Genomic DNA, 21616 nt, shown 5'->3' with positions numbered 1-21616 from the left:
CTTGAGGAATGCATGGGAAGTATTCTTTCTCCCCTATCCCCAGGGATTTTTTTTTTTTTTTTTGCTTTGTTGCTGTCTCCCGCGTTTGCGAGGTAGCGCAAGGAAACAGACAAAAGAAATGGCCCAACCCACCCCCATACACATGTATATACAGACACGTCCACACACGCAAATATACATACCTACACAGCTTTTCATGGTTTACCCCAGATGCTTCACATGCCCTGATTCAATCCACTGACAGCACGTCAACCCCGGTATACCACATCGATCCAATTCACTCTATTCCTTGCCCTCCTTTCACCCTCCTGCATGTTCAGGCCCCGATCACACAAAATCTTTTTCACTCCATCTTTCCACCTCCAATTTGGTCTCCCACTTCTCGTTCCCTCCACCTCCGACACATATATCCTCTTGGTCAATCTTTCCTCACTCATCCTCTCCATGTGCCCAAACCACTTCAAAACACCCTCTTCTGCTCTCTCAACCACGCTCTTTTTATTTCCACACATCTCTCTTACCCTTACGTTACTTACTCGATCAAACCACCTCACACCACACATTGTCCTCAAACATCTCATTTCCAGCACATCCATCCTCCTGCGCACAACTCTATCCAACTCGCAACCATACAACATTGTTGGAACCACTGTTCCTTCAAACATACCCATTTTTGCGTTCCGAGATAATGTTCTCGACTTCCACACATTCTTCAAGGCTCCCAGGATTTTCGCCCCCTCCCCCACCCAATGATCCACTTCCGCTTCCATGGTTCCATCCGCTGCCAGATCCACTCCCAGATATCTAAAACACTTTACTTCCTCCAGTTTTTTTCCATTCAAACTTACCTCCCAATTGACTTGACCCTCAACCCTACTGTACCTAATAACCTTGCTCTTATCCACATTTACTCTTAACTTTCTTCTTTCACACACTTTACCAAACTCAGTCACCAGCTTCTGCAGTTTCTCACATGAATCAGCCACCAGCGCTGTATCATCAGCGAACAACAACTGACTCACTTCCCAAGCTCTCTCATCCCCAACAGACTTCATACTTGCCCCTCTTTCCAAAACTCTTGCATTCACCTCCCTAACAACCCCATCCATATACAAATTAAACAATATATATATATATATATATATATATATATATATATATATATATATATATATATATATATATATATAATTGAGTGGGAGATGTATAAAAGAAAGAGACAGGAGGTCAAGAGAAAGGTGCAAGAGGTGAAAAAAAGGGCAAATGAGAGTTGGGGTGAGAGAGTATCATTAAATTTTAGGGAGAATAAAAAGATGTTCTGGAAGGAGGTAAATAAAGTGCATAAGACAAGGGAGCAAATGGGAACTTCAGTGAAGGGCGCAAATGGGGAGGTGATAACAAGTAGTGGTGATGTGAGAAGGAGATGGAGTGAGTATTTCGAAGGTTTGTTGAATGTGTTTGATGATAGAGTGGCAGATATAGGGTGTCTTGGTCGAGGTGGTGTGCAAAGTGAGAGGGTTAGGGAAAATGATTTGGTAAACAGAGAAGAGGTAGTGAAAGCTTTGCGGAAGATGAAAGCCGGCAAGGCAGCAGGTTTGGATGGTATTGCAGTGGAATTTATAAAAAATGGGTGACTGTATTGTTGACTGGTTGGTAAGGTTATTTAATGTATGTATGACTCATGGTGAGGTGCCTGAGGATTGGCGGAATGCGTGCATAGTGCCATTGTACAAAGGCAAAGGGGATAAGAGTGAGTGCTCAAATTACAGAGGTATAAGTTTGTTGAGTATTCCTGGTAAATTATATGGGAGGGTATTGATTGAGAGGGTGAAGGCATGTACAGAGCATCAGATTGGGGAAGAGCAGTGTGGTTTCAGAAGTGGTAGAGGATGTGTGGATCAGGTGTTTGCTTTGAAGAATGTATGTGAGAAATACTTAGAAAAGCAAATGGATTTGTATGTAGCATTTATGGATCTGGAGAAGGCATATGATAGAGTTGATAGAGATGCTCTGTGGAAGGTATTAAGAATATATGGTGTGGGAGGAAAGTTGTTAGAAGCAGTGAAAAGTTTTTATCGAGGATGTAAGGCATGTGTACGTGTAGGAAGAGAGGAAAGTGATTGGTTCTCAGTGAATGTAGGTTTGCGGCAGGGGTGTGTGATGTCTCCATGGTTGTTTAATTTGTTTATGGATGGGGTTGTTAGGGAGGTAAATGCAAGAGTTTTGGAAAGAGGGGCAAGTATGAAGTCTGTTGGGGATGAGAGAGCTTGGGAAGTGAGTCAGTTGTTGTTCGCTGATGATACAGCGCTGGTGGCTGATTCATGTGAGAAACTGCAGAAGCTGGTGACTGAGTTTGGTAAAGTGTGTGGAAGAAGAAAGTTAAGAGTAAATGTGAATAAGAGCAAGGTTATTAGGTACAGTAGGGTTGAGGGTCAAGTCAACTGGGAGGTGAGTTTGAATGGAGAAAAACTGGAGGAAGTGAAGTGTTTTAGATATCTGGGAGTGGATCTGTCAGCGGATGGAACCATGGAAGCGGAAGTGGATCATAGGGTGGGGGAGGGGGCGAAAATTCTGGGAGCCTTGAAGAATGTGTGGAAGTCGAGAACATTATCTCGGAAAGCAAAAATGGGTATGTTTGAAGGAATAGTGGTTCCAACAATGTTGTATGGTTGCGAGGCGTGGGCTATGGATAGAGTTGTGCGCAGGAGGATGGATGTGCTGGAAATGAGATGTTTGAGGACAATGTGTGGTGTGAGGTGGTTTGATCGAGTGAGTAACGTAAGGGTAAGAGAGATGTGTGGAAATAAAAAGAGCGTGGTTGAGAGAGCAGAAGAGGGTGTTTTGAAGTGGTTTGGGCACATGGAGAGGATGAGTGAGGAAAGATTGACCAAGAGGATATATGTGTCGGAGGTGGAGGGAACGAGAAGTGGGAGACCAAATTGGAGGTGGAAAGATGGAGTGAAAAAGATTTTGTGTGATCGGGGCCTGAACATGCAGGAGGGTGAAAGGAGGGCAAGGAATAGAGTGAATTGGAGCGATGTGGTATACCGGGGTTGACGTGATGTCAGTGGATTGAATCGGGGCATGTGAAGCGTCTGGGGTAAACCATGGAAAGCTGTGTAGGTATGTATATTTGCGTATATATATATATATTTTTTTTTTTTTTTCTTTTTTTTATACTTTGTCGCTGTCTCCCGTCTGGGGAAGATTCTGCATGTCATGACTGACTGTGGATAAGAAAATGGCATATACTGTCTAGATTGATACAGAAAGTGTGATGATTAACATTAATGTTTGATATTTGAAACTGTTCTTTCTGCAGTGTGTGGAAGCAGAGTTCCAGAAAAGCTGCTGATCCCTCCACCCATTCCACATCCAGCCCACATTGCTGTCATCATACATAACCGTGAAGCTGCAGAAACAATTCCTCTTGATGCTCCTCTGACTCTGCAGGTATGTCCCAAAAGGTATTAAAGATATCAATTATCTTGATTTTTTATTGAAATGGAAAATTATTCATATAGCACACATATTCTATGTTAAGAAGAGCAATGATATTGATCATATACTGTTTTTATACATTATAAAAGAATGGCATTATCATCCTCTGCCAGTCTTTCTGAAGTTATGGTGTGAGTGGAAAGTCACCTTTGGCTTAGTTGTAATATCAGAGTACAATCTCGTCAAAAAATTTCATTTCAGAGGATTCCTTCCTTCTTTACTGGTGACTGTACCATATCCTTGAAGCAGCAGGAATCCCTGGAAAAGATTTCTAGGGTTATATGATAATAAGAATTATTTACTCAACAGTTATCGTTTTTTTATACTATTCACCATTTCCCACGTTAGCGAGGTAGTGTTAAGAACAGAGGACTGAGCCTTTGAGGGAATATCCTCACTTAGCCCCCTTCTCTGTTCCTTCTTTTGGAAAATCAAAAATGAGAGGGGGAGGATTTCCAGCCCCTCGCTCCCTCCCCTTTTAGTTGCCTTCTACGACACGCAGGGAATACATGGGAAGTATTCTTTCTCCCTTATCCCCAGGGATAAAGTCATTGTTATGATATAAATATGACTGGCTCACTTTCTTCTTGACTTACAAGAAATGATTTATTGCCTTCCTTTATTACAAGTGATAATAGTTTCATTAAATTATGCATGCTGGAAAGAAAAGTGAACTTATACTGCTGTTTGACCTTAACATTTCCATATATTTATCAACAAAATTACCACACCATAGACAAGGTGACAAAGGTAGGACCATGCAAGTTGTGAGGTGTTGATATTTTCTGAAATTGCAGCCAGAATGATGTAGTCCAGTCAGGTTGCTACAGGCTAAGCCAGACTGTTTACTTGTGAAGATCATAATCAGCATAGGATTGAGGTCACCAATCTGGAGTTTTAGTGTGTTGGAGTCTAAACTGTTTCCAGACTGGTGTGTGGAAGTGAAGGGCAGTATTTAACGGTCAGCTAGACCAGTAGTGTGCAGTGTGTCTGCTTTTGCAGTAGTGCTCTCCCTCAGCTAGCTGCTACGAGTTGCCAAGTACCACCAGTTACAACATTCAAATAAATGAACAAGTGGACACAGGCATGAGATTTTATCTTACAAATGAAAATGATTTAGAATTGATGATAATAATCTGTGATTAACAGTAAAGAAGACAATGAATTTTTCTGGGCATAATGTAGAGTAGGTCTGTCACAGTATCAAAACTTTGGTCTGTTTCATCTGTCAAATTCAACAGTTTTATAGTTTACAGTGTGTTCTCAATTATTATGTTCATTCTCTCAGCACATAATAGTGACATTATGCTTTTATCTTTGCACCAATAGAAAAAAAAAAATGGCCCAACCCACCCACATACACATGTATATACATACACGTCCACACATGCAAAGATACATACCTATACATCTCAACGTATAGGTATGCACACACAGACATATATACACATGTACAAAATTCATACTGTCTGCCTTTATTTTCTTGGACAATCGCATGTTTACCATATGGCGTCCTAGCTTCATCTCTTCGATGTATATCAACTGATTTATATTTCTTTCTTGTGTCTCCCCTGATGATGTGATTATTACACGAAAGTGCACTTGGGAACTTATAGTGTTTCGTTTTCCCCGTGGACTCGTAGGAATATCTTGATGCGCAAAATTGTGATCCTTTCCAATATGTATATATATATATATATATTATATATATATATATATATATATATATTTCCAAAAGAAGGAACAGAGAAGGGGGCCAGGTGAGGATATTCCCTCAAAGGCCCAGTCTTCTGTTCTTAATGCTACCTCGTTAATGCGGGAAATGGCGAATAGTATGAAAAAAAGAAAGATATATATATATATATATATATCATCCCTGGGGATAGGGGAGAAAGAATACTTCCCACGTATTCCCTGCGTGTTGTAGAAGGCAACTAAAAGGGCAGGAAGCGGGTGGCTGGAAATCCTCCCCTCTCGGTTTTTTTTTTTTTTTCTTCAATTTTCCAAAAGAAGGAACAGAGGAGGGGGCCAGGTGAGGATATTCCAAAAAAGGCCCTGTCCTCTTTTCTTAACGCTGCCTCGCTAACGCGGGAAATGGTGAATAGTTTAAAAGAAAGAATATATATATATATATATATATATATATATATATATATATATATATATATATATATATATATAATAAAAATAAATATATATATATATTCGTTTATTTTGCTTTGTCGGTGTCTCCCGCATTAGCGAGGTAGTGCAAGGAAACAGACAAAAGAATGGCCCAACCCACCCACATACACATGTATATACATGCACGTCCACACCCACAAATATATACCTGTACATCTCAGTGTATACATATATATACCCACACAGACATATACATATATACCCATGTACATAATTCATACTGTCTGCCTTTATTCATTCCCATCATCACCCCGCCACACATGGAATAACAACACCTCCCCCCTCATGTGTGCGGGGTAGCGCTAGGAAAAGACAACAAAGGCCCCATTCGTTCACATTCAGTCTCTAGCTGTCATGTAATAATGCACTGAAACCACAGCTCCCTTTCCACATCCAGGCTCCACAGAACTTTCCATGGTTTACCCCAGACGTTTCACATGCCCTGGTTCAATCCATTGACAGCAAGTCGACCCCAGTATACCACATTGTTCCAATTCACTCTGTTCCTTGCACGCCTTTCACCCTCCTGCATGTTCAGGCCCCGATCACTAAAGATCTTTTTCACTCCATCTTTCCACCTCCAATTTGGTCTCCCACTTCTCCTCGTTCCCTCCACCTCCGACACATATATCCTCTTGGTCAATCTTTCCTCACTCATTCTCTCCATGTGACCAAACCATTTCAAAACACCCTCTTCTGCTCTCTCAACCACACTCTTTTTATTACCACACATCTCTCTTACCCTATTATTACTTACTCGATCAAAACACCTCACACCACATATTGTCCTCAAACATCTCATTTCCAGCACATCCACCCTCCTGCGCACAACTCTATCCATAGCCCACGCCTCGCAACCATACAACATTGTTGGAACCACTATTCCTTCAAACATACCCATTTTTGCTTTCCGAGATAACATTTTCGACTTCCACACATTCTTCAAGGCTCCCAGAATTTTCGCCCCCTCCCCCACCCTATGATTCACTTCTGCTTCCATGGTTCCATCTGCTGCCAAATCCACTCCCAGATATCTAAAATACTTCACTTCCTCCAGTTTTTCTCCATTCAAACTTACCTCCCAATTGACTTGACCCTCAACCCTACTGTACCTAATAACCTTACTCTTATTCACATTTACTCTCAACTTTCTTCTTTCACACACTTTACCATACTCAGTCACCAGCTTCTGCAGTTTCTCACATGAATCATCCACCAGCGCTGTATCATCAGCGAACAACAACTGACTCACTTCCCAAGCTCTCTCATCCACAGCAGACTGCATACTTGCCCCTCTTTCCAAAACTTTTGCATTCATCTCCCTAACAACGCCATCCATAAACAAATTAAACAACCATGGAGACATCACACACCCCTGCCACAAACCTACATTCACTGAGAACCAATCACTTTCCTCTCTTCCAACACGTACACATGCCTTACATCCTCGATAAAAACTTTTCACTGCTTCTAACAACTTGCCTCCCACACCATATATCCTTAATACCTTCCACAGAGCATCTCTATCAACTCTATCATAAGCTTTCTCCAGATCCATAAATGCTACATACAAATCCATTTGCGTTTCTAAGTATTTCTCACATACATTCTTCAAAGCAAACACCTGATCCAAACATCCTCTACACATATACACTTAACAAACTTATACCTCTGAAATTTGAACACTCACCTTTATCCCCTTTGCCTTTGTACAATGACACTATGCATGCATTCTCCCAATTCACCTTAAGCCATACATACATTGAATATCCTCACCAACCAGTCAACAACACAGTCACCCCCTTTTTTTTTTAATAAATTCCATTGCAATACCATCCAAAGCCCCCGCCTTGCTGGCTTTCATCTTCTGCAAAGTTTTCACTACCCCTTCTCTGTTTACCAAACCATTCTCCCTGGCCCTCTCACTTCGCACACCAGCTCGACCAAAACACCCTATATCTGCCACTCTATCATCTAACACATTCAACAACCCTCAAAATACTCACTCCATCTCCTTCTCACATCACCACTACTTGTTATTACCTCTCCATTAGCCCTGTTCACCGATGTTCCCTTGTCTTACTTTATTTACCTCCTTCCAAAACATCTTTTTATTCTCCCTAAGATTTAATGATACTCTCTCACCCCAACTCTCATTTGCCCTCTTTTTCACCTCTTGCACCTTTCTCTTGACCTCCTTCCTCTTTCTTTTGTACATCTCCCAGTCATTTGCACTATTTCCCTTCAAAAATTATCCAGATGCCTCTCTCTTCTCTTTCACTAATAGTCTTACTTTTTCATCCCACCACTCACTACCCTTTCTAATCTGCACACCTCCCACACTTCTCATGCCACAAGCATCTTTTGCATAAGCCATCACTGCTTCCCTAAATACTTCCCATTCCTCCCCCACTCCCCTTATGTCCTTTGCTTTCACCTTTTACCATTCAGCACTCAGTCTCTCCCGGTACTTCATCACACAAGTCTCCTTCCCAAGCTCACTTCTCTCACCATTCTCTTCACCCCAACATTTTCTCTTCTTTTCTGAAAAGCTCTACAAATCTTCACCTTCGCCTCCACAAGATAATGATCAGATATCCCTCCAGTTGCACCTCTCAGCTCATTAACATCCAAAAGTCTTTCTTTCAAGTGCCTATCAATTAACATGTGATCCAATAACACTCCCTGGCCATCTCTCCTACTTACATACATACCTTATGTATATCTCTCTTTTTAAACCAGGTATTCCTAGTCACCAGTCCTTTTTCAGCACATAAATCTACAAGCTCTTCAACATTTCCATTTACAACACTGAACACCCTATGTACACCAATTATTCCCTCAACTGCCACATTACTCACCTTTGCATTCAAATCACCCATCACTATAACCCGGTCTCGTGCGTCAAAACTGCTAACACACTCACTCAGATGCTCCCAAAACACTTGCCTCTCATTATTTTTCTTCTCATGCCCAGGTGCATAGGTACAAATAATCACCCATCTCTCTCCATCCACTTTCAGTTTTACCCCTATCAATCTAGAGTTTACTTTCTTACACTGTCACATACTCCACAACTCCTTTTTCAGGAGGATTGCTACTCCTTCCTTTGCTCTTGTCCTCTCACCAACTCCTGACTTTACTCTCAAAACATTCCCAAACCACTCTTCCCCTTTACCCTTGAGCTTCGTTTCACTCAGAGCCAAAACATCCAGGTTCCTTTCCTCAAACATACTACCAAACTCTCCTTTTTTCTCATCTTGGTTATATCCACACACATGTAGACACCTCAGTCTGAGCCGTTGAAGAGGATGAGCTCTCCCCGCATGACTCCTTCTTCTGTTTCCCCATTTAGAAAGTTTTTTTATCATACTTTGTCGCTGTCTCCTGCATCAGCGAGGTAGCGCAAGGAAACTGATGAAAGAATGGCCCAACCCACCCACATACACCTGTACATGCATACGCATCCACATACGCACATATACATATCTATACATTTCAAAGTACACAGACATATACATATATACACATGTACATAATTTATACTTACTGCCTTTATTCATTCCCGTCGCCAGACATGAAATGACAACCCCCTCCCCCTGCATGTGCGCGAGGTAGCGCTAGGAAAAGACACCAAAGGCCACATTCATTCACACTAAATCTCTAGCTGTCATGTATAATGCACCGAAACCACAGCCCCCTTTCCACATCCAGGCCCCACTAAACTTTCCCCAGACATTTTGCATGCCCTGGTTCAATCCATTGACAGCATATCAACCCCAGTATACCACTTCGTCCTAATTCACTCTATTCCACTCTATTCTATTTCACCCTCCTGCATGTTCAGGCCCCAGTAGCTCAAAATCTTTTTTACTCCATCCTTCCACCTCCAATTTGGTCTCCCACTTCTCCTCGTTCCCTCCACCTCTGACACATATATCCCCTTTGTCAATCTTTCCTTACTCATTCTCTCCATGTCACCAAACCATTTCAATACACCCTCTTCTGCTCTCTCAGCCACACTCTTTTTATTATCACACATCTCTCGTACCCTTTCATTACTTACTCGATCAAACCACCTCACATCACATATTGTCTTCAAACATCTCATTTCCAACATATCCACTCTCCTCCACACAAGTCTATCTGTAGCCCATGCCTCGCAACCATATAACATTGTTGGAACCACTATTCTTTCAAACATACCCAATTTTGCTCTCCAAGATAATGTTCTCACCTTCCACACATTTTATAATGCTCTCAGAACTTTCACCCTCTCCCCCACCCTGTGACTCACTTCCTCCAGTTTTTCTCCATTCAAACTTACCTCCCAATTGACTTATTCCTCAACCCTACTGTACCTAATATGGAGTGCAAATGATTAGGAAATGTATAAAAGAAAGTGGCAGGAAGTCAAGAGAAAGTGCAAAGGTTGAAAAAGAGGGCAAATGAGAGTTGTGGTTAGAAAGTATTAAACTTTAGGGAGAATAGAAAGATGTTTTGGATGGAGGAAAATAATGTGCATAAGACAAGAGAACAAATGGGAACATTGGTGAAGGGGGAAAGGGGGGGGGGGGAAGTGATAACAGGTAGTGATGAAGTGAGAAGGAGATTGAGCGAGTATTTTGAAGGTTTGTTGAATGCGTTTGATAATAGAGTGGCAGATGTGGGGTGTTTTGGTTGGGGTGGTGTGTAAAGTGAGAGGGTCAGGAGAAATGGTTTGGTTAAAAGAAAAGAGGAAGTGAAAGCTCCGCGGAAGGTGAAATCTGGCAAGGCGGCAGGTTTGGATGGTATTGCAGTTGAATGAATTAAGGGGATGACTGTTGATGATTGGTTGATAAGGATGTTCACTGTATGTATGGATCATGGTGAAGTGCCTGAGTATTGGCAGAATACATGCATAGTGCCACTGTACAAAGGCAAAGGGGATAAAGGTGAGTGTTCAAACTACAGAGGCATAAGTTTATTGAGTATTCCTGGAAAATTGTAGGGGAGGGTACTGATTGAAAGGGTGAAGCATGCACAGAGCATCAGATTGGGGAGGAGCAGTGTGGTTAAAGAAGTGGTAGAGGATGTGTGGATCAGGTGTTTGTTTTGAAGAATGTGAAAAATATTTGGAAAAACAGATAGATTTGTATGTAGCATTTATGGATCTGGAGAAGGGTTGATAGAGATTCTTTGTGGAATGTCTTAAGAGTATATGGTGTGGGAGGTAAGCTGCTAGAAGCAGTGAAATTTTTCATCAAAGATGTAAGGCATGTGTACGAGTAGGAAGAGAGGAGAGTGATTAGTTCTCTTTGAAGGTCAGTCTGTGGCAGGGGTGTGTGATGTCCCCATGGTTGTTTCATCTGTTTATGGATTGGGTGGTTAGGAGGTAAATGCAAGAGTTTTGGAGAGAGGTAAGTATGCAGTCTGTTGGGGATGAGAGGGCCTGGGAAGTGAGTCAGTTGTTGTTCACCAGTGATACAGCACTGGTGGCTGACTCGAGTGAGAAACTGCATAAGCTGGAAACTGAGTTTGGAAAAGTGTATGAAAGGAGAGAGTTAAGAATAAATGTGAATAAGAGCAAGGTCATTAGGTTCAGTAGGATTGGGTTGAAAGAAAGTTAATTGGGATTTAAGTTTGAGTGGAGAAAAATTGGAGGAAGTGGAGTGTTTTAGATAGCTGGGAGCGGACTTAGCATAGAATTGAACCATGAAAGCGGAAGTGAGTCACAGGTTGGAGGAGGGGGAGTGATGAAGAATGTTTGCAAGGAGAGAACATTATCACACAGAGCAAAAATGGGGATGTTTGAAGGAATAGTATTTCCAACAATATTATATGGTTGCAAGGCATGGGCTACGGATAGGGTTGTATGGAGAGGGGTGGATGTGTTGGAAAAGAAATATTTGAGGACAATATGTGGTGTGAGGTGGTTAGATCAAGTGAATAATGAAAGGATAGGAGAGATGTGTGGAAATGACAGGAGTGTTGTTGAGAGAGCAGAAGATGGTGTGTTGAAATGGTTTGGATGTGTGGAGAATGAGTGAGGAAAGGTTGACAAAGAGGATATATGTCAAAGGTGGAGGGAACAAGGGGAAGTGGGAGACCAAATTGGAGGTGGAAAGATGGAGTGAAAAAGATTATGAGCGATCGGAGCCTGAAAATTCAGGAGGGTGAGAGACATGCAAGGAGTAGAGTGAAATGGAACGATGTGGTATACCAGGGTTGACATGCTGTCAGTGTACTGAACTAGTGCATGTGAAATGTCTGAAGTAAACCATAGAAAGGGCTGTGGGGCCTGGATGTGGATAGAGACTAAGTGTGAACAAATGTGGCCTTTTTGTCAGTTTCCTGGTGCTACCTCTCTGATGTAGGGGGTGGCGATGGTGTTTCCTGTGGGGTGGGGTGGCGCCGGGAATGGATGAAGGTAAGCGAGTATGGATATGTACATGCGTATATATGTATATGGCTGTGTATGTATGTGTGTATATGTTGATATGTTGGTGTAACCAGGCAGGATATTTTCTTGGAGGCATGTGAGGTTTAAAGCTATGGCACATTCTGCTTTACATATTTTCTTATGTGCAGTTTTTATTTGCCATACAATATTTTGGTGGTCTTCTTGAAGTTTCTGCAGGAGTTCCCCAAAGGGTAGCAATGTTTCGGAACTAACTTGTTCCATCTTTAGACTGGATCAGATGGTTCTGTCTTGGGTGGCTACTTATATATGATTCTGGTGGATCGGGTGGAGACAGATGGGTGGAGCTGATCAGCTAAGCTTATCACTCATTGGCTGCATCGTTGGTTAGGCTTATGTGGCATTTTGAGGATGGTAGGATTTGAAAATCTTCAACTTGTGTGTTTATTTTAGGTTGTTTTGTGATGATGTAAATTGCCTCTAGGAACACGAGATGGCTAGGGTCTTGTTCTCTGTCAATGATCTTGGTGTTTTTGTCCAGGTCTTGTCATGTCAGGCAGGAGTTATGTAGAGTGGCATAGTGGTTCTTGGTGGCTTCGATCTATAGGTGACAGGTGAGGCACCTCGATAGTCTGGTTCTTGTCATTCCAATGTATGAGCACGGTCCACTCTCTTCTCAGTTTTGAAAATGCGCTGGTAAATGACATGGTCCTCTAGAGGGGGCGTTTTAGTTATGGCTGGTCTGTTATAAAGTAGAAGGTGGGCTGACAAGTTGACAAGGGTAGGAATGTTCAAGTGGTGAGGCACTGCCATATCCCAAAATGGCAGCCAGAACATAGTAAGCCAGTCAATGCAGTAAATCAGGCAGGTTACTTTAAAATAGACCAGACTGTTTTTAGTGATGATAATATTCAGCTTAAAATTGAGGGAGGAGTGGTCACCTATCAAAGGTTGAATTGTGGTTGAGTCTCAAAACTGTGACCAAGCTGGTGCGTGGGAGTGAGTTGCAGTGTCTGCCAGAGCCAAACAGACCGAAGGGACATAGAGTATGGAGTGTGTCTGCCTGTGTAGCAGCACTTGAGTCTCCATTACATTTATTGAATATGAGACTTCATACCATAAACTTAGAGGGAATTATGTATCTCTCTACACAATGTCCTTGAACTAGTTCACACCATAAACCTTTTCTCCTAATTCTCACCTAACTGTTAAACATAGATAATGTGTATTACCAGATCAGTGCTTCACTTAGATGATAGCTAAACCAGTATCACATGAATCTGTGGCAGCATTGATATTGAGTTTTTGGAGCAGTGTGCAGTACATGGGTACTGCACTGCACACTTGTAGACCACCCAGATTATGAATCAGGATGGTGTGCATTTGGTTGAGACAAAAATGTGACGATATCATTAACACAAATTTCTGATGGCTATAAAACATTCCTTTGCAGGTTATCCGCACCATCGAAGATTCTCCTCATGTTATTGCAGCCCTTACCTCATTAGGTGAAGAGGAGACTCCAGTTTCTGATTCACGTTCATCCTCCCTCTCTCATGACCGCTCACTTTATGATGATCCATCTCTCTATGATGGGCCCTACAGCAATGCCTCACGGTCAGGCACAGCAGACAGGAGGGGTACCCGTTGCTCACTTGGACGGTCACGCACTGCCACTTTGGAGATGACAGCAACGTTAGATCGTATAGCAACTATGGAACAGCGCACAAACATGCATGAGTATAATAGGTGAGTAATATTAGGGGGAGGAACTTTTTGGTTTCCAAATAAACAGAACAACTTCTGAAAGATTTGAGAATAATGGGGCATTTCTATGTCCATTCTAACAAGTTGCTTTACAATCCTTTCATCATGATCTATAGTTATTTTGTCATTGCATCTCATGAAGAAATGCTTCCTGTCACTGTTGTCCAATAGATTTATAAAATTTCGTTTTAATCATGCCGTTCATAACTCTTCTCTCCTCTAGGATGAGCAGATTTGCACCCGTCAGCCTTTCATTGTAGCCCTCCTCTCTTAATCTATGCCATCTTAGTTGCCCTTCTCTGAACTCTCAGTTAATTCTTGTACTTCTTTAAGTGTAGTCACCATGCTCAGGTACATATTGTGAGTAGGAACATTTAGGCAGGAGCTTTAGGGAGAAGTAGTAGGCAGGAGCATAAGGTAGAGGTAGCCAGTAGAAACATTTGGCAGGAATCTCTGCTAACACTGCACTAGAGTTATCCTCTGTCAGTGATGTGTTAAGGGTGAGGCACTAAAGGCTAAAAAGTGGCCCTAAAGTTCACTAGTTATGGAGACTATTGCTGTGGCCACTGCTTTGAGAGAGTTCTGGGAGGGAACAAGCGTCAGATCTATAAATAAATAGTTTAATGAATATTTCTTTAAGTGTGTGTGCAAATGTGATGTTTTGGAAGGCGGTAAATAACGTGTGTAAAACTAGAGTACAAATGGGAACATCAGTGAAGGGGGCAAGTGAGGAAGTCATAACAGGTAGTGATTAAGTGAGGAGATGAAGTGAATATTTTGAGGATTTGTTGAATGTGTTTGTGGAAGGTAAGGTGCTAGAGGCAGTGAAAAGTTTTTACCAAGGATGTAAGGCATGTGTACGAGTAGGAAGAGAGGAGAATGACTGGCTCCCAGTAAATGTCAGTCTGTGGCAGGGATGTGTGATGTCCCCATGGTTGTTTAATTTGTTAATGGATGGGGTGGTTAGGGAGGTAAATGCAAGAGTTTGGAGAGAGGGGTGCATATGCAGTCTGTTGGGGATAAGAGGGCCTAGGAAGTGAGTCAGTTGTTGTTCGCCGATGATCCAGCTCTGGCGGCTGATTTGAGGAAGAAACTGCAGAAGTTGGTGACTGCATTTGGAAAAGTGTGTAAATGGAGAAAGTTGAGAGTAAATGTAAATAAGAGCAAGGTTATTAGTTTCATTGAGGTTGAGGAGAAAAATTGGAGGAAGTGAAGTGTTTTAGATAACTGGGAGTGGACTGAGCAGCGGATGGAACCATGGAAGTGGAAGTGAGTCACAGGGTGGGGGAGGGGGCGGAGATTGTGGGAGCAGTGAAGAATGTGTAGAAGGAGAGAACGTTATCTCGGAGAGGAAAAATGGGTATGTTTAAAGTAATAGTAGTTCCAACAAGGTTATATGGCTGTGAGGCATGGGCTAGAGATAGGGTTGTACGGTTGAGGGTGGTGTTGGAAATGAAAGGGTAAGAGAGATGTGTGGAAATATAAAGTGTGGTTTAGACAGCAGAAGAGGATGTGTTGAAATGGTTTTGACATATGGAGAGAATGAGTGAGGAAAGATTGACAAAGAGGATATAAGTGTCAGAGGTGGAGGGAACAATGAGAAGTGGGAGAGGAGGTGGAAGGATGGAGTGAAGGGGATTTTGAGCGATCGGGGCCTGAACATATAGGAGGATGAAAAGCGTGCAGGGAATAAGAGTGAATTGGAATGATGTTGTATACCAGGGTCGATGCACTGTCAATGGACTGAACCAGGGCATGTATGATGGGGATGTATGATGTATGAACCAGGGCATGCCACAAGCATCTTTTGCGCAATCCATCACTGATTCCCTAAATACATCCCATTCCTCCCCCACTCCCCTTACTTCCATTGTTCTCACCTTTTTCCATTCTGTACTCAGTCTCTCCTGGTACTTCCTCACACAAGTCTCCTTCCCAAGCTCACTTACTCTCACCACCCTCTTCACCCCAACATTCACTCTTTTTTTCTGAAAACCCATACAAATCTTCACCTTAGCCTCCACAAGATAATGATCAGACATCCCTCCAGTTGCACCTCTCAGCACATTAACATCCAAAAGTCTCTCTTTCGCGCGCCTGTCAATTAACACGTAATCCAATAACGCTCTCTGGCCATCTCTCCTACTTCCATAAGTATACTTATGTATATCTCGCTTTTTAAACCAGGTATTCCCAATCATCAGTCCTTTTTCAGCACATAAATCTACAAGCTCTTCACCATTTCCATTTACAACACTGAACACCCCATGTATACCAATTATTCCCTCAACTGCCACATTACTCACCTTTGCATTCAAATCACCCATCACTGTAGGAAGAGAGGAAAGTGATTGGTTCTCAGTGAATGTAGGTTTGCGGCAGGGGTGTGTGATGTCTCCATGGTTGTTTAATTTGTTTATGGATGGGGTTGTTAGGGAGGTAAATGCAAGAGTTTTGGAAAGAGGGGCAAGTATGAAGTCTGTTGGGGATGAGAGAGCTTGGGAAGTGAGTCAGTTGTTGTTCGCTGATGATACAGCGCTGGTGGCTGATTCATGTGAGAAACTGCAGAAGCTGGTGACTGAGTTTGGTAAAGTGTGTGGAAGAGGAAAGTTAGGAGTGAATGTGAATAAGAGCAAGGTTATTGGGTACAGTAGGGTTGAGGGTCAGGTCAATTGGGAGGTGAGTTTGAATGGAGAAAGACTGGAGGAAGTGAAGTGTTTTGGATATCTGGGAGTGGATCTGGCAGCGGATGGAACCATGGAAGCGGGGGTGGATCATGGGGTGGGGGAGGGGGCGAAGGTTCTGGGGGCCTTGAAGAATGTGTGGAAGTCGAGAACAGTATCTCGGAAAGCAAAAGTGGGTATGTTTGAAGGAATGGTGGTTCCAGCAATGTTGTATGGTTGCGAGGCGTGGGCTATGGATGGAGTTGTGCACGGGAGGATGGATGTGCTGGAAATGAGATGTTTGAGGACAATGTGTGGTGTGAGGTGGTTTGATCGAGTGAGTAACGTAAGGGTAAGAGAGATGTGTGGAAATAAAAAGAGCGTGGTTGAGAGAGCGGAAGAGGGTGTTTTGAAGTGGTTTGGGCACATGGAGGGAGTGAGTGAGGAGAGATTGACCAAGAGGATGTATGTGTCGGAGGTGGAGGGAACGAGGAGAAGAGGGAGACCAAATTGGAGGTGGAAGGATGGAGTGAGGGAGATTTTGTGTGATCGGGGCCTGAACATGCAGGAGGGTGAAAGGAGGGCAAGGAATAGAGTGAATTGGAGCGATGTGGTATACCGGGGTTGACGTGCTGTCAGTGGATTGAATCAAGGCATGTGAAGCGTCTGGGGTAAACCATGGAAAGCTGTGTAGGTATGTATATTTGCGTGTGTGGACGTATGTATATACATGTGTATGGGGGGGGGGGTTGGGCCATTTCTTTTGTCTGTTTCCTTGCGCTACCTCGCAAACGCGGGAGACAGCGACAAAGTATAATAAAAAAAAAAAAAAAATATATGTGTGTGTTTGTGTATGAGTGGATGGGCCATTCTTCATCTGTTTACTGGTGCTACCTTGCTGATGCGGGAAACAGCAGTTAGGTATAATATTTATTTTTTTTTATTATACTTAACTGCCATCTCCCGCATTAGCAAGGTTGCACAAGGAAACAGATGATGAATGGCCCAACCCACTCACATACATATGTATACACATAAATGCCCACACACACACATATACATACAAAGGCATATACATATTTACACATGTACATATCCATACTTTCTGCCTTCATCCATTCCCGTGGCAAGGTATAATAAATATGATAAAAAGATATTTTCTATCAGAAAGGTTGTTTCCTGGGCAGTTTTTCCAATGTAAAGCTCTGTGATGGGTTAGGAACATTGTTGATTCATAGGTCTCTTTCATATACACATTCCTGTTGCTTATTTCCTGCTTGATAGTAATCACTCTGTCCTATCCTCATGACTACATTTATTTGATTTCATCACCCATTTAGTAGACTAACTTTGAAGTATGTTTCATTCATTTTGTTTTCAGGTCCAGCACATTAGAATTAACCCCCACAAGAATGGCTCAAAGGTTGGCTACCCCACTGCGTTCTTTACTAGAAGGACAACGACCATTTACTGTATCTCTCAACCTGGCATCCGCAGAGGATGTTAGTCTTGAAGTGGAAGAAGAGGAACAACCCATTCCTCTGCAACCCCTCACTCACTCAACATATACGACAGCTGTGTGATGAAAAGAGTTGGGCTAACAGATTTCCCTCCAGTCAGTGGCCAACTCTCTGTAAATCCAGATACTAAAGAACGCAATTTCTTCTTGACCTTCCGTGTGTTATATTCTTTATTGCCCTGTAGGATGGTACAGGAGTACCTGATCTCACTCCAGCCACAAACCTACTTCATGTTATGATATGTCAAGAGAAGCAGGACCTCGACTTCTGCTCATCCCTGACTCTCAAATCCAAAACTGTACTGCCGTAAGAGAACGAGTCAGGATGGATTTGTCTTTCCTTTTGTTTACTGGGCACACACCTGATTAATCCTGCTACAGTAAGAATGAGTTTAGGATTAGAAGGCAATCTGAAGCAATTTGCAGTCTTATAATTTCTTATGAATATTTCATAGATTATTTAGACTCTGGTGATACATAACAAAGACCTTAACTTATTATTCACAATCTTGGAGGAGAGAAAGATGTTGGGACAAGTGAACATTAATTGGTATATAATAAATAATATACAAGAGCACAGTAAGAATACTGTTTATGCTAGATACAAGGTCTATTGATAAAAGGTATTAGCTTACAGAATTCTCTGTGTATTTCATGGTTGTGTTGGACAGGTATCTGTTTTGGTACTGTCATGCAGTATTTTCAATCTAAAGAAGTTTATAACATCCAAATTCTATTCTAAACCAGACAATCTGTTGTATGAATTTAAATTTGCTGATCTCTAATGATGCAGTGTTTGAATAATTGTAATTGCTACATACAATAAAACAGCAGAGCACATTTCAAGGGAAGCAAGTTGATTCTTGTGCTCCTATGAAATGTCGATTAAGAGTGTCTGTGTTATGTATTGAACAACACTTGGCAGTTGGCTCCTATAAGAATTGTATGCAAGTATTTAACAGTCTGTGATTATATTTTGATTAATATAGAATATTAAACCTATTTTAAAAGATAGGATATGGATCATTCATGGCATTGTCACATTTTTAAAATCATAATACTTTACATGCACATAACTTGCATTCTTAAGATAATTAACTATTCAACTGGTCTTTATTTATAATTTCTTCCACCATATTGAAATAGGATAATTGTCAAACTTTGTATTGCCTTTACTAAGTAAATGAAGTATACATGAAACATTTATGATCATAAGTGGACTGAGACTGTCCGACCAAATAATACAGTTTCACATTAATGATCTCTGGTTTCTAGTTTACTTATCTGATACGTGAAGATGTATTGAAAGATCACTTTTTATTCTGTATCTATCATAAAGGCTTTATACTTATTTGTCTCATTCATCTTCAATTTATGTGTTTGTTTCTTCATGAATCTAAAATCCTGGGTGAAAGATTAGATTATTATTCTAGTATTACGTGGATTCACTGTGATTATGTGAAGTGCCATTATGAAAGTGATATATGATTTTATATTGTGTTGTTGAGCTCATAATGAAAGTGTCAGTGTGACTAATGGCTTATAATTATGAGGTTAATGAAAAAAAAAATCACAGTCCAGCATAAAAAAAGTTAGGAAATTAGCGTGGCTATGAAATATTACAAATGTTTTCATTCAGGAAAACAAAAAAAAAAGAAGGTATGTTTTGTCATGAGTTCCTTTAGGGATCATCGATAGTTTTGGATGAAGAAAACTCAAATAAAACTAAAGTGGAACAGGTAAGGCGTAAATGACGATCTCTGGATGTGTGTAGAGTTTTAAAACTTTATTTGGGTTTGTTTTCAAGCGACGTGGTAATTTATGACTGGCATGTGTAGCATGCTCAAGAAGGCTGTCCTTGATGTTATCTGGTTGTGTACTTTTGTCCTATGAAAAGTATGTGGTTGATAAGAATTAAATGATATGAGGTTCTACCTCTTCATTCTGTCAGGGAGAAAATAATTTGGTTTTATTGATAGCTGGAACTGTACGTTATACATTTCTGTGATTTATATTTGTGAATCTCTTAATGTATTATACTTTTAGTCAGTTTCTTTCCTGTGTTGTTTGAATTTGCTCTCTTTTGGTAAGTAATATCATTGGAACCATTCTTGTATTTAATGTACTTTATTGTACAGTATTTGACAGGTGATACAATTTTCATTTGTTAAGCATGCAATCAGGACCCATTTTCATAACCATTTAGAATAATCAACCATACTGGTAGATTTCATTACTCATTTCATTCATCATAGGGATACTGTAGGTTTTAGATGGGTAAGAGTGATAAATATTACTGTCATAAGTTAATTGGCAGTCATATATATTCTCATTTCCTAGATTTTTTTTATATTTTCATGAATGTGTTGATAATATCGTACTGAGTTAACTTTTTAGTAAACTTTTTAGTATAATATTTGTTTTTGAAAACATGAGCTGTCTAAATATGCTGGTGATGACTTTATTTATATAATGAATGAACCTGTAATCAAAAAAATATTATTTATTTTCTGGAAGGTAAACTGTGCTGTTGTTTTGAATGTTTACAATAAAGAAATTTTAAGTTTTTAAAATTAAGATTTTTAATTGATTTCTAAGAGAATATCAGCATAATCATGAACAGGACATAGGAGCAAGAGTGTGTACAGTGTATATAAAACTGTGTGCCCATTTGTAAATTTTGTAAATTTTTTTTCTTTAAACCTGATATCTTGCCAAAAATAAATACAGAACATGGGTCTTTGTTGTATTTGTGTATTCCTCTATGATTTTATTCAGTTTGTTTTCTCTATTATTTGTAGCTCCATGTCCGTTAGCATAGTAACAAATGTGCCACAGGAAAATTGGGCTTCCCTGCCTTTTTGACTGACTGCAGGGCAAGGGTAGGACCCCATTTTTGCAATACCAATTCCAAAAAATTGTGTGTAGCATTGGACATTATGAATCTCCATCAAAAAAATATGTATATTGGTACAGCTGAAAGAAAGGTACTATGAATATTAGAGGCTTTTAGAAAAGACAATTTACAAAAGTGTGGTAAACAAAGGTAGAGGTAGTAGAGTTTATCATTTCTGTAATATATCTCTGATGCCCTTTCACTCCAGGAACTTACATCAAGGAGTGGCCTCAGCAAAAGAATCTCCACTTCTCCCTGTCTTCACATGCTTCCCTTGCATGAACCATTTCACGTATTATTCCATCATTTCTCTCCCTCCAGTATTCTTCCATCCTATTGCCCCACGTTACAGATGGTCTTCCTCTCACAACAACCCCTTTAATTGTACACTCTCCTTGTAAACTCACAGTACTGCATTCTTTCCACATGTCCAAACCATCTCAAAATATTGTTTCACCCACTCTACCACTGCACAATTTATTCCCTGCCACACACACACACACACACACACACACCTTCATTTCTTTCTTCAATCTATCTATTTATGCCACTTCTCTCAAATTGCTCATTTCCACATCCTGGATTCTTGCCTCTGTGACTCATTCCATGTTCATGTTTCAGTTGCAATCCTCTTTTCACTTCCATACTTATACCTCTACCCTTCATTATTCTATTAAGGGGCCAAA

General features: G+C 40.9%; 1 protein-coding gene across 1 annotated transcript in view; it reads left to right on the top strand.

Moving 5' to 3' along the window:
- LOC139750355 (uncharacterized) overlaps positions 1–20773 on the top strand; it is a 722120-nt gene extending 701347 nt beyond the window's left edge. Inside the window, exons 25-27 of the mRNA XM_071665103.1 lie at positions 3323–3453; positions 13539–13834; positions 17897–20773. Coding sequence (XP_071521204.1) covers positions 3323–3453; positions 13539–13834; positions 17897–18098 — 629 coding nt within the window. The 3' untranslated portion in view covers positions 18099–20773. The remainder of the gene's footprint in view (positions 1–3322; positions 3454–13538; positions 13835–17896) is intronic.
- Positions 20774–21616: the final 843 nt, after the last annotated feature.

The sequence above is a fragment of the Panulirus ornatus genome, chromosome 1 (assembly GCF_036320965.1).
Source record: "Panulirus ornatus isolate Po-2019 chromosome 1, ASM3632096v1, whole genome shotgun sequence".
Classification (NCBI taxonomy): Eukaryota; Metazoa; Arthropoda; class Malacostraca; order Decapoda; family Palinuridae; genus Panulirus; species Panulirus ornatus.
The sequence above is the reverse complement of the archived record's forward strand: the minus strand, read 5'-3'. Positions and strand labels throughout refer to the sequence as shown.